This window comes from Martes martes, assembly GCF_963455335.1.
Source record: "Martes martes genome assembly, chromosome: 5".
Lineage (NCBI taxonomy): Eukaryota > Metazoa > Chordata > Mammalia > Carnivora > Mustelidae > Martes > Martes martes.
The window spans coordinates 22,036,085-22,050,175 of NC_137892.1; the positions used below are offsets into that span (position 1 = coordinate 22,036,085).

Here is a 14,091-nt window from a genome sequence, read left to right on the forward strand (position 1 = left end):
CACGACCTGAGCCAACGGCAGACGCTTCACCGACTGAGCCACCCAGGTGCCCCATACGATGTTTAAAAACCACACAAACCGAAAGAATACACTCTGTGCATTAAAAACACGGTTCTTCATTCTGCCAAACTGAAGAGCGGGTTTTTCCCGTGTATTGTGAATTCCCATGATGAGAGTACACAGCTTTGGCCGTCACTTAAACTTACCGCTAGAGAAAAAGGACAATTCTCCAAGAAGTTCTGTTTGTTTCGATGTGTTCACAACATAGTCTTCAAAGGACGTCTGAGCCGCGGGTCTAAAGCTCTTCAGAGATTCCGTGGCTTTCTGTATTCTGCGGGCAGACAGTGGATACAAAAACAACTCCGTAAAAGGTGCATCAGACTAAACACCTGTGATGTGATTAGCCAAAGAAAAGGCCGCTCAGTGTTTGGGTTTTAAGAGTGCGGCAAGGGTGTCCGCACAGAGCACAGCATTAGGAAGCCCCGGGAGCTGCGGCTGAAACAGCGCAGCCTTGAAGGCCACTGCCAAGGAGATTCTGAACTCAAACATACCTGAGGTGGAGCTGTTTGGCCGTCTGTACGAAACAGGACTGGTCCGTCTCCTTAAGCACTTCTTGGGCGTATCCCACAAGCCCATTGTTCTCTAGAAGTCCCTGGTATTCCTCCACTTGAGTCTGAAATTTGTCTAATCTTAGTTTCTTAGACGCATCAATCGCTTTCAAAACAGATGATTTCCTCTCTTCCAGAATTTCAAAGAGCTTTTCAAAATGTGTGACTGCTTCTTCTTTGGCTCTCTCTCCATTACACTATTATAAAACAGGCACAAGGGTTATATTACCTCACCTGCTAAATCCACATGTCTTTTCTCCAAATAACCAAAACTTAATCTGGTCCGACTCTGGCATTTTCAGAACAATAGTCTGGCATCGAATGCACTGGGAAAGGAACGATCGCCGACTTTTGGTGAGACGTACTTTGTAACTGCATGACACTGTTTCCCCAGCTTTCATCTCCCAAGTGCACCAATCAACAATTAAATAAGGAAACAACCTTCAACATGGACACAGAGGAACCTGAGGCAGGAATTAACTGATTTAACCCAAGACACTGTACCACACAATTCTGGAGTTTTTCATTCATTTCTAATTTGGGCAACGTTTGTCCCTTTCTACCCTCTTCCAATTTTTTTAAGAAACTTCAATCACAGCATGAAACTCAGAAAAATGACATCTTTTACTAAAATATAAAAATGTAACTCTTCTCTTCAAATTAATATTAACTTAATTAGAATTATATCCTTTGTGACTTTAGACAAATTATTTAACTTCTGTGTCTGAGTTTTTCTCTTCTGAAAGCTGGGGATAAGAGGATCCACTCGGGTTTTTTTAAGATTGGTAAAGATTATTTACATAAAATGCCCACGACAAGCGCATAGACTCTGTACACAGAACGATTATACTCACTGCACAGGCAGCCCTTTGTCTACTTGGTCATAAAATGATCCTATCTGTAGAGTTTATGGAACATTTTGAACATCCATAAAATCAGAGACCAACATGATTTTGAAAATAGGACCAGCAGAGCACACACATGCATTCATCATTACAGACCCATAAGCAGCAGCCAAGAGAAAAAAAATGTCTTCAAACACATTCTTAAAAGCTGACAACATATGGAAGAAGAGCATTGTGTACTTTCCAATGGCTTCTGGCCAACGTTTCTAATGAAAGGCAATTTTTTGCAGACTCCCCTCTGTTTCCTAAACCCAACAGGCAGAAATTTTTGTAAACGGTGGGCAGGAGGGAAGAAAGAAGGGGGACAGAGGGTGGTGACATTTTGGTAGTATTTCAGTGATAAATTACAGCATTAAACTCAAAAGATCATTACACGTAGGTAAAAAGGGGGGATTTTTTTTTCCAGCTAAGCGTAATTATAGAATAAAAGGACAGTGTCACAGTCCTCACTGAGTCAAGGTCAAGAATGCAGACCATTTCTCCAAAGTGTAGATTCTTGCTGATAAGCTCACAAATGTAGCTTCAGGGAAAGGGACATAAAGAAGCTAAGTACTTTCTCCAGGATCCCAAGGACTCGGAGCATGAACAGCTCATGTGAATCACCAGCTCTGCAACCAGTCCTGGGGCTCCCTTATTTCAGAAGTCGGGGCAGCAGGACTGAGGACCAGGAGTGAAACAAACCTTCAACGACCCAAGATACAATCCCCTGGAGCAGCAGATGATACCGCCCCAATAGAGTGGGTCATCAGACAAAAATGAGAAAAACAAAATCCCACTTTTCAAGCACATGGAAAAACAACTTACTTAGGGTGGTTAATGCAATCGGTGAGTATCAGAAAAAGAGTATTAAAAACAAAAGCAGTGCTGGTGATCTGGCACTAATTTGCAGAACATCTCAATTTCTTTAACCCATTTCGGAAAATGAAATTAATTTCTTGAAATAAAATTTCAAGAAAGTCTCTTATTAGCCCAGATATTTTTCTATTTCATGTAACTTCTAAAAGTGATCAGGAGTAATGGTTCTTCAATTTATTTCCAACAGAGAAGAGAAATCACACGTCCTAATCAATGAAGAGTATTTGGAATTTTAAAACAACCCAGTCCTATCGTCTTCTACCTCATTTTTTAAAATGCTATCAATTTTCTCCTTTTTTTAACTGAAGTATAACATACACACAGAAAAATATACATGTGAGTGTGGAGGTGGACTAATCTTTGCAAACACACACCACGTAACCTGCATCCAGATTAAGGAAAAGGAACGTTACCCAGATCGCAGACACCAACCTTTCCAGACACCCATCCTTGCCCTCCCTAGCGTTCAGTGACACGTGTCCTGAACTCTAAGCAGAACCCCGGTCCACCTTTGTTGGTACTTTTCATAAAGGAGATCACAGAGTTCGTGCTCCTTTGCTCTGGGATCTTTCTTTCAACATTCTCCCAAGATTTAGCTACACTGTCGCCCCTCTGCAGATCATCATTCTTAAGTGATTATATTCTGGGGCTGAGGGATAGCTGGGTAGTTTCCACTCCATGGCTATTAGATTCCAGCCATGAACATTCTAATGTGTGTCTTTTGGTGACCCTGTCTCAAGTATATTCTTGAGAACAGCGCATTTTAAGTCAACACCTAGTACATACTTCAAAGGCAATCTGTTAATCTTGTAAAAGAGAGGTAATTGTCAAGAATTCCAAACTTTACCTTATGTTACTACTTCTGAGATCGATACGCCCAGGTCAAGGGCCAGTCATTCGTTCCCCTGTGCTTCAACAGCATTTCATCACCACCTCTCCTGGGCACAGATCACACATTATAGCTTAAACCTCTGGTTTCTCTAAGCCCAGAGAAGCAGGGGCGAAACCTACCCCAACTTTGTCCTCCCAGCTCATTTACTGCCCTCCGGATGTTATGAGTCAATGAATTCCCTAGATGGAGAAATAAAAGCATGCAAACCAGCTCATCACTTACCTCCGTTTCTTTCATTAACAAGTTTAGTTCAGAAATTTGGCTCTTCACCTGGCTCTCCTTGCCAATAAGGTAATCAATATCCTTTGAAAGCTTTTCCTGTCAGAACATACCAGTAACACAAATGAGAAGTGTAACAAAGGCCTTGCAGATCTACCTTCCTTTCTCTTTTATCTTTTTACACACAATTCTTTAGCCCATGAGGAACACGCAGTAAAGTCAACCCTGACCACTCTCGTTATTAACCCAGGGTACACAGTTACTGGCCCTGAGCACAGGGCCCCACGGACCTATGAGAGATGAGAAACAGGCCGGATAAAAGAACAAGGCAGTGATGCTCAGATTAGCCAAAAAGCCAGAATACGTAAGTAATACACTTTTGCTGTCTCTTCATCGTTCCCAGGTCTTCCTCTTCTGGTTTCTAAGTAAATGCAAGGACGGCGATTCAAACAGGATTGTCTTCCATCAGATTTTATAATTTATTTTCTCGCTTTCGCTCTCTCTCCCTCTCTCTCTCTCTCTCTCTCACACACACACACACACACACGCACACAGACCCTCAAAGAGCAAGCAACTCTTCCAAAATGACCTTCACAGCCTAGCCCGGACTAGAGAGCCATTAAATAATTACACCTACATAATAACGAATAGATTTATACAAACACAGCTCATTAACCTCCCAGAGCGTACTGAAGGAAGAACTTCAGTAGATACTGCAGTAATACCTCCATCAGGAGATATTTATGAAGTAGTTACTTTGATTGGTCTCCTCACCATAGAGGTAACATCGTTAGGTTTTGGGGAGAGCCCCAGTTTAACCCAGAGAAAAACAGTATGTATGACAAGTACATTCAAAAGCTAACAAACCAACCCTTGAAGCCCCACAGGGTACGAAGTTGTAAGAGACAAACGTATGCAGAGTCTAAGTAAGAGGGATGTTATCCAGAAAACGCCACCCCAGCCAGAGCAGTGACAAGAGGATCTGAGCATTTCTCAGTCGTTGCTGCTGCCCGGAATGAGAGGCTGGGTATGAAGAGAGGACCAGGACCTGCAGCCAATTTAAGAAGACAGTCTCCTGCCTATATCGTTTCCCCCTTTTCTCACTTAGACCACGTAACAGGGTAAGAGAACATATGTTGAAATTAATATGGGAGGCCCCGTCTTTAATTCTCCAGAGCATCCAGCCAACAGACGCACTGAGTTTCCTTGAGGGCTCACTAGAGGGACAGAAGGACGAACCATGAGCTAGAGGAGTAAGATTTCGGAGGATTGAGGACAGGATGGGACCAGAAAGAACCTGCAGGGAGTCAAGGACAGACATGAAATGTGTCTTGACCCAACGTTTTACAGATCAGGAAACCAAAGCTCACTGACAGCAAGTATCACAGCGTCAGTGCTGAGCTAGAAGTTTCCTCACTGCCCAGTACGCTGACCACGATTCCACAGGCTGTCAGGCACTTCCTCAGCACCAAGCCGCAATGGAGAAGAGCTCCTCCAGTACCGTCCCGTCAGGCCTGTGCTGAGACCACACAGGAGGGGTGCAGGGGGTCACACTCCCTTGTCGCTACAGCGGCGACATTTTCAAGGACGTGGGACTTCGTGGTAAGACCGTTTACACTGGGAGTGCAAGACAGGCTGGAGGAGAAAGGATGAGAGAATTCAGGAACCCAGTGGGAAGTCAGAGAGCACCAGGCTTCGCTCCCAGGGAGGGCTGCTCAGCCACATTCTCTGGCCAGCTACGGCCCTTATTTCCAGTCCTCTCGGGCCTCTCACGACAAGGTAGTCTGGGTTAAGATGATGTGTGTGTGTCCATTTATTCACAGGCCTTCAAAAAGTGTAAGCATCAGACACTCATCCTAGACGCTGAAAAGTGCAATGTAAAAGACATGGCTCCTAACCTCAGCAAAGACATCTAATGGGGGAATACGTTTTAAATCCTTTAGCTACATTAGGGCTCCAGTTCTCTAGGAACTGACCAGAGGCTAACTGCTCAAGGACGCCGAATTTGCTCCAAAGCCTTCCCCTGGACCAGTGGTTCTCAAAAGCTGGTGTGCATCAGCCTCCAGAGGGCTGAGAGACACCACGGAGCCCCTCAAGGAAGACAGGCTTCGCTCTCTGCAGTTTTAAACCAAGTGTTCCAGGAGATTCTAACACCCATGCAAGTTTGAGAACCACTGCGTCTGGCCTTTAATCAGGTCACAGGTCAAAGGTACCCCACAAAACGAGGGAGAAGGGAGGGAGAAGGGAGAGAAAACAGGAGAGAAATTCATTCAACAATCACACTGAGTATCTTTCATGGGAGCAGGCTAGGAGAATAATATATAACCAATGTTTCCTGCCCCCTTAGGGCTTATCATTTAAAAGGTTTCTCAGCTTTGCCCCATGTCTGAAAAGGTAGGATAAAATAATGGGAAGAAAAAGCATAGAATGATACATTTTAGTCAACTGCCAAATGACTTCAGAGAACAGGGCATTATGTTCACATACCCCCAAAATATAGAAGCCGTATTACCTTCTCATTCAACAGGGACTCGTTACGGGGATGTGTACATTTTCTACTTTTTTTAGTCCTATTTTCCAGTCATTTCAATTATGGATAAAATCACAAAGCCACCCCTTAGAGAAGACATAACTGCACATGAACAAGATCACCAACCCTCTTCTAGTAATTTATGGAAATAAAGAAAAAATGAAAGTAGGAAAAAGTCCTCAGAAAACCATCCAACTATAAGAAAGTGGACAAGTGAAGAAAGATAACCTAACAACCAACCCTCCTTAAAAAAAAAAATTCATTTTTTATTTATTTGAGAGAGAGAGAGTGCGGGCGCAAAAAAGACAATGAGCAGGGGGGAGGGGCAGACAGAGAGGGAGAAGCAGACTCCTTGCCAAGCAGTGAGCCTGACGTGGGGCTCGATCCCAGGACCCCGGGATTATAACCTGAGCCAAAGGCAGACGCTTAACCCACTGAGCCACCCAGGCGCCCCTCAGCAAACCCTCCCTTAATGAGAAACCGTACTGTTGTGTGGAAGCTGAGAAAGTCTTAGAAAACCCACTAACACCCACAGTTGGGAGAAGCAGGCTGCTGAGATGAGGCCAGAGTGAGGGAGAGACAATAAACACCCAACTGTGGGGCCTTGTTCAGGGCAAAGTAGGATTCTGAAGCCTTAGCAGTCCAAACTGGCCAGAGGAGAGCAGAAACATGGTTTCCTGTGTTAGAAGGTAGGAAGGACTCCATATTGCTGGGAAAGCGAGGTCACTGAACAAAGGCAAGTAACAGGAGATGGAACCAAGCAGGTGTCTTTCTGTCCGGGGATAAACAGGAGTGAGGTTATGTGGAAGCAAAAACAAGACTAAAAAAACATATCTCACCCCAACAGTAGAACAGAGGACTGCCAGGAACAGGCAGGCCCGTTCCTCTCCATCATTCACGATTTAGGCCAGTTCACCTGAAAGCACTAGCGAAGCACTTTCCACCACCGCAAGGGCACCCTCAATTCTAAGGACAGGTCAGACACTCCAACACAGTCCACTGGTATCAGAAGCCAGATCGAACAGGGGCAGACAGGAAGCCTGGCCCCAGCTTCAGGCATCTCAACAAACAGCAGTAATGAGATGGACAAGGTCACACCACCATGATGCTCATTTTTCTTCTGTCTTTGCAACACTTGAGTGTGTAAAATGAAAATAGTAGAGGGGCGCCTCGGTGGTGCGGCTGGTCAGGCATCCATCCGTTGGTTTCAGCTCAGGAAGGGATCTTAAGATCATGAGATCAAGCCGTGTCCAGCTCCACACTCAGTGAGGAGTCAGCTTGAGTTTCTCTCTCTCTCTCCCTCTGCCCCTCCCCCCCATGTTCTCCCTCCAAAATAAATGCATCTTCTAAAAAATGGAAATAATATAAACTTGTATCATGTAGCCCCCCTGCTTAAAGCCCAAAAGTAAGTAAAAAGAAAGATCTAAGAAGATCTGTTTGCTATTTTTTGGCAAAGGGGTCAACCTAAAGTTTATCCTCATTAAAAAGTGAGTAAATTGAAAAACCCATGATGGAGTCTATTCGAAGAAAAAAAAAGTCTGAAACATTAGGAGAAAAGTTAACAATGGAGCGAAAGAGTTAACTTAAAGGGATGTTACTATCAAAGATTTATTCCAGGTTACAGAAAAAAATTTTTGGACAGCTTGTATAAGATCAAACCACTAAGAAACCAAAAAAAGAGGTGTCAAAAGTTAAATTTAGGGGGCACGTGGGTGGCTCAGGCAGTTAAGCATCTGCCTTTTTGGCTCAGGTCATGATCCCAGGGTCCTGGGATCGAGCCCCACATGGGGCTCCCAGCTCAGTGGGGAGTCTGCTTTTCCCTCCCTCACCACCCCCGCTTGTGCTCTCTCGCCATCAATCTGTCAAATAAATAAATAAAATCTTTTTTAAAAAGTTAAATTTAATCAGCAAACAATGGTAATGTCACTGGGGGGCACAAATGAGTAACAAAGACTGTATCTACTGTCCCACCCGAAAAAAAAACTTGAAACCTAACAATATATGAAATGGCTCTCAAGACACTGGACATCAAGAAAGAGAGTCCTGGGAGAGGGAAACAAGACGGGCCCATGTCCGTGCCCAACATCCTGTCTAGACCCAGCATCTGCCAAGGCCAAGGGCAGAGGAAAACTCAGGGGACCAGGGTCTCCCCGGAGATGAAGAGAGAAAGCTGAGATGTCCAGGGAGGCCAGAGCCTGTAAAGCAAAATCCCCAAGAACAGAAAGTGCCAGAAAGAACTCTGAAGAGTGTACCAAGGGTCCCTGTGGCTTATCCAGCAGATTACTGACCAATTCCCACGTCCGAGGAAACTTTCAGAGGCCAGGGAAAGGATCACCTAAAAGGATGACGAAGAATAACTCCGGGAGCTCACACCCGGCTGGAAATAGTGCCTGTGACGCACCAAACAAATTAAACAACAAATCAAAACCCTCTCAAAACTCAAAATCCAAAAGGCACTGAGAAGAGTGAAGGAGAAGAGAAGCCTGGTGAAACCGGCCCCGGAACCGAACAGTGCTCTGTCCTAACTTAAAGCAGGACCCAAAAGCAGCCAACTGTTCTGAGGGAAATTAATCACCATTAGAAGAAAACTCAAGAATGTCTGTAGGGCATAGACGTATCCACTGCCCAACAAGGTAAAATTTACGAAACTGACCGGCAATGACAGATAACAGGATCAGCAGACCAGGACAACAAAAACGGTTATGCCCATAACCCACGCAGTCAAAGCAGGAGAAGGACTGGGCAAGACAGACATACCAAATGCAGAAGAGAAAGCCATGTGCATAAGTAAGAATTTGATCTAGGCCCCAAAAGGCATGTACATACCATTAAAGGTAGAAAGGAAACTCACTAAAATGAGTGGTGAATTTATGAATGAAGATCTCATTTTAAAAGAAAAAAGAATAAAACAAACAAGAAACAGCATTATACCACTGCCTCCCTTACTGTAGCTTATCAAACAAGTCTGAAAGTTTTCAAAGGTCCATGTATAAGGTTCCAAAGAGAGAGACAGGAAGTGATTCAGTTTTAGGTGGTAAGGCTCCCACCAGACCCTTACTATAAATGAAGTTTCCACTATTTCTATAGGGAAGCAACAGGAATTAAGGGTCTTAACATAGCTACTGTCCCTCAAGGTGTGGCAATCCCACACCCACACTCAACATGCGCGTCATTTCCACACACACTCAACAGGTGTGGCATTCCCACACACACACTCAAGAGGCCTATCTTTTACACACACACTCACACATGCATATTCAACAGATGTGGCATTTCCACATATGGACTCAACAGGCATATCTTTTACACACACACACACACACACTCTCAACAGGAGTGGCATTCCCACATACATATTCAATAGGTGTGCCATTTCCACACACACTCAATAGGTGTGGCATTCCCACATACATACTCAACAGGCATATCTTTTCCACACACACACGGACACACATTCAACAGGCTTGTCATTTCCAAACACACTCAATAGGAGTGCCATTTCCAAACACTCAACAGGTGTGGCATTCCTACACACACATTCAACAGGTTTGTCATTTCCACATACACACACACCCCCTCAAAAGGGCTGTCAGTTCCACACACACTCAACAGAGTGTCATTTCTACACATACTCAACCACAAGCACTGGGCTCATGTGGGGATCATCATGGAGTGGTCTTCACCCCCTCCTTCTCCAGAACCAGCTCATCAACACAACCAAGGACTGCCAAGTCGAACACACAAACAACCTCACATTACATCACTGAGGGACCCTCTACATTGACGACTCATTGCAGTAAAACGAGACCATACTTCAGCCATGATTTTATAAAGAAAAAGCTAAAGGCATAAAGTAAAACCAAAGTTGTAAAAGACTCAACACACTTAGTTCCCCAAGTGCACAAATCCTACCTTTAAGGTTTTGTAGGCGCTGCTCATGGTGGTCACCCGGTGATTGGAATGATTACCGCCCAACTTACAGAGATGACACACCGGCCTCCGACACAACTCACAGTACATGTTTATTCTCTCCGTCTCATGTTCTGGGCACATTAAAATCTATTGAGTGCAGAACAAAGGTATAATTACAGGTTTTCAGAGCTTCCAGAATACTCAAAGTCCCCAAATACAAAGACATGCTTTGCAAAAATCACTAAATAAAGCCACTTAAAGGAATAAAAGTGTGAAAAAAATTCAATAAAAGTATAAAAGCATTTGGTGTATTAGAATTACTATTTCTCAATTTGAGGGTTCAAATGGTCAGTTAAATCTGTAGATGCCATTGCCCCTAAATCTGGCAGTAAGGTGGTGGAAATTTCACTATCAGGCTTTCGCGTTGAATCCAGCCAGAAGGGCCCTGGGCTGCACTGACCAGGCAAACCTGAATGACACGACCGGTTTTTTTGCAAGGTACCACAGCAAATAAATGATGGGAACCCAGGCCCTCACCGTCCTAGTAAGAAATCAGCTACTAAGGAAGGGGACACCTGGATGGCTCAGTCCACCAGGTACGACTGGATCTGGGGCTTGTGAGCTTGAGCCACACACGGGGCAGAGAGATTACTTGAAAATAAAACCAAACAAAAAAAAGCAACCTGGTATTAAGGAGCCTTGGAACACTTTCTGATACATGTTTCCAGATGTTTGCTTTTACATATTAATCATGTACACGCTGGCCAAATTTAGAACTGTTGTGTTATTTTTTTTTTTCCCAAACTGTTTTTCTCATCTGAGTTGCTACCTTCTTATTTACTCTGTAAACTATCACCATAGGTATGCCTGAAATTGTACACGAAGTAACAAGGAGATTCCTTTAGACTAGTGTGTCCATGGAATCAAAAAGCTGTCCGTGGCTCCTAGAGTTCCCATTTTCAGCAACAGCTGGTATGATAGTATCGAGACACAAAGAAAACGTTCAATATGAAAACTCCTACACCAACGGGCAGGACCAGGAGAAAAACAACTGGAAACAAATTTAAAATCTCCAGCATGTCCAAGCTCCTGCATTTTCAAAACCACTACATTTATTTGTTATTCTTGTTTTAATTCCAGCATACTTAACACACGATGTTGCATTAAGTTTTCAAAGCCAGTTACATTTTAAGCATAAATATAAAATCTGGCTCTCTACAAGGATGGATGATAAGAACTCCAAGTCATAGGCAAATATTCCATAAGGGGCCACCTTGTAGAATTTTACTATATGGTGTAACATTGTAATTGAAGGAAAATACAATTTTCCTCAATATAACCTATCCTACCTCTTCAATTCTCTCTTATCAATCTTTTACTGTATTTGTTAAGTAGAGTTAACAATGTAGACTCAAAAGAATTTTACTCAAGATTTCATGTGTTTTAAATTGTGACAACTCAAGCCTAATATAATTCATTTAATCATCACAGGTTCTTTCATAATGGAACAGTATTAATCAATTTAATTAATCTTCTAAAAGAGGCATTAAAGCACCAAGTTGAAGTCATAAATTGTTAAGAGTCTGTGACCTGGCACATTTAAAATGAGATAAGGAACAGAATAGGGGATTAAAAACTCTTTGGTAAATCTACTGCCACATGGACACAGTTCTGAAAAGAGAGTCAAAGTATAGAAGTACAGACTGCTTTTGTTTAACCAACCAGTCCTGCCCCACAGAGAATGATGTCAGAGGGGTGCCCGACTGGCTCAGTCAGTAGACCACGTGACCCCTGAGCTCATGCTTAGTGAGTTCAAGCCCCACAATGGGCACAGAGCTTACTTTACAAAAAAATTTCCCATATATATATGATGTTAGACATACTCAGCTCATAGTTTCAAGATAACGTCGGGATTTTTTTGTACCCTTTTTTTTTTTTTAAGTAGGCTCCACACCCACCATGGAGCCCAATGAGGGGCTCAAACTCATGACCCTGCGATCAAGACCTGGGCTGAGATCAAGGGTCAGACGCTTAGCCAACTGAGTCACCCAGGCGTGCCCCATTTTTCTACTACAAATTAACATGAGGGCAAAGTTTTATGCTCAAGAATGTAAATAGATTTTCACACACAAGTTACTAAGGTGGAAGGAATAAGAACTTTAATCCAAAGAATCTATTAGGTTTTTTTCTTTTTAAACCTATCTCAAATCAGAAAGCAGTTCAGATGAGGATATCCAAACTCCACTCTACTTTTCAACCACTGAGCAGGGCAAACAACAGCACATAAGGGTCCTGTGGGCGTGACCAGAGAGATTACCCAGAATATTTAAGAAATGCGAATTCCACTTCAGATTATTATATGAACAAGCTTCAGAACCTTAGGCTGTACTTACTGTCATTTATCCCTAGCACAAGTTTAGCTAATTGGAAGCATCAGAAAAATGCTTCCCAATCAAATCTTTTAGACAACTAGGGGTTTACCACTTAAAGCACAAAAAGCCTTTGAACTTCACACCCTTCTCAATCTCAGAGTACCTCTGAGACAACGCAGCCCTTGCTCTGTTCGCAGAGGTATCATGACGAACATTCGAGCATCGTACTCCATTACCCTGGGTTGTGACATGGAGATCCAGAATTCTGCCTTCAGGCTGTGTGGAGGCGTTCAGCCACCTACGAAAGAACTCCAGATACCAGGCCTCAATTTCTTGCACAGGCTGTGTGTGTGTGTGTGTGTGCTCATTTTTTTTAACATACAGGTTTCTATGTTCATGAACACCATCTTATTTCTAGCTAGCTCTTTACAGTAAGCTCTACGCTGCACGTGGGGCTTGAACTCACAATCCCAAGATCTAGTCACACACTCTACCAACCGGGCCAGCCGGGCGCCCCTCTTATACAGGTTTTTCAAGCTCTTCCCATTCTTGCTGTTGAGCTCTGGACGCGTTACAATTCCTTTTGCAATACGAATATTCTAACGCAGTCAAAACTGCTCTTACCTTGGGCCTGAAGTTGGTAGTTGGACCCACGTACTCATGCTGAGCTTTCACCGTACCCCACGGGTGGTAAATTTTGAAGCACTCATTGCAGTAGCTCGCGCTACAGTCCATGCAACTCTTGGTGGACTCCTGGGGTGGTGGCTTACAGAGGTCACACATGATGGCCGTGGCCGCCCTAGCTGCCTGCCGGTACCTCTCCACGATAGTTTCCAAAGTGAAATTGCGAAACAGACCACTGATTCCTCGTTCTCCGAGATCCACGTCGTGCTCACAGCCGGGGCAAGGGAAAGTGGTTGTCCTAGGGGTCAGGGAACCGCGCTTCCAGCCTGTGTGATTGGAAGTCCTTGTTTAGTTATGTCAGTAGGAAAATGAACAGAATGAAGAAGAAAGGAGTGATGATTTGGAAAGAGACAGACCTACATACATAGCTCCTCCCCCCCATCCCCTCCCTCCTGCCCAGAAATAATACTCAAAGTGACTCCACTGGAATCAGTATTCTAAAAAGGCTTAATGCTTGTTTTTGTATACAAAAGACAAGCCCCACTTACTAGACCCGTATCAAAGAGGAAAGGAAAAGCTATAGTAAACCCCATAAAAAAGCCACATCAAACCAGATATTTGGACTAAACACAGAATACAATACTACACAGGGTCACATTTTTTAAATTATATCATTAATATTTGTATTGTAGTTATTTCTGTATCTCATATCCACTAATTTGGTTTTCATTTAAGTGAATACAGCCTTGGCTGGCGGATAAAGTGAGTTCATACGTAGATGACAGGAGTCCCTAATCCGTGCCCCATGGATAGGCTCCAAAAAGATCCAAACAGTTCCGTACACTATTTAGAACTGCATGCAAAATTTTCCATCTATATACCTATGGTTATTTTCCAGTTCAACAAGCCATAGCTTTGAACGGATTCACAAAACGGTTAAGAATCGCTGTGAGAGAGAGTTTCCCACGGTAGTATTGTTTTATCTGGGTAGGCTAAGTCATTCGTTAACTGAGTACAAGCTCTCAAAGAGTGAAAAGCTCATCCATAGACCTAGACTCTAGTGACTTTATGAGGGACCAACCATTTAGTATCTTCTTATGACCTGAAAAAAAGAATCATTAAAATTACTTAATTCAGTAAGCCACAAGTTGACCCAGAAAGTATTATAAATAAT

General features: G+C 43.3%; 1 protein-coding gene across 8 annotated transcripts in view; it reads right to left on the reverse strand.

Annotated features, from left to right (window-relative positions):
- The window catches only part of TRIM36 (tripartite motif containing 36), a gene marked incomplete at its 5' end in the record, with an annotated part of 46,377 nt that overhangs the window by 10,139 nt on the left and 22,147 nt on the right, over window positions 1-14,091 (reverse strand). For 5 of the 8 annotated variants that reach the window (XM_080804559.1, XM_080804556.1, XM_080804554.1 and 2 more), the window contains 5 exons: window positions 207-331; window positions 552-805; window positions 3,483-3,578; window positions 9,922-10,068; window positions 12,918-13,243. In XM_080804559.1, coding sequence (XP_080660685.1) covers window positions 207-331; window positions 552-805; window positions 3,483-3,578; window positions 9,922-10,068; window positions 12,918-13,243 — 948 coding nt within the window. Of the gene's footprint in view, window positions 1-206; window positions 332-551; window positions 806-3,482; window positions 3,579-9,921; window positions 10,069-12,917; window positions 13,261-13,994; window positions 14,020-14,091 lie in introns of all 8 variants that reach the window. The other 3 variants (XM_080804555.1, XM_080804558.1, XM_080804557.1) reach the window with 2 other exon arrangements.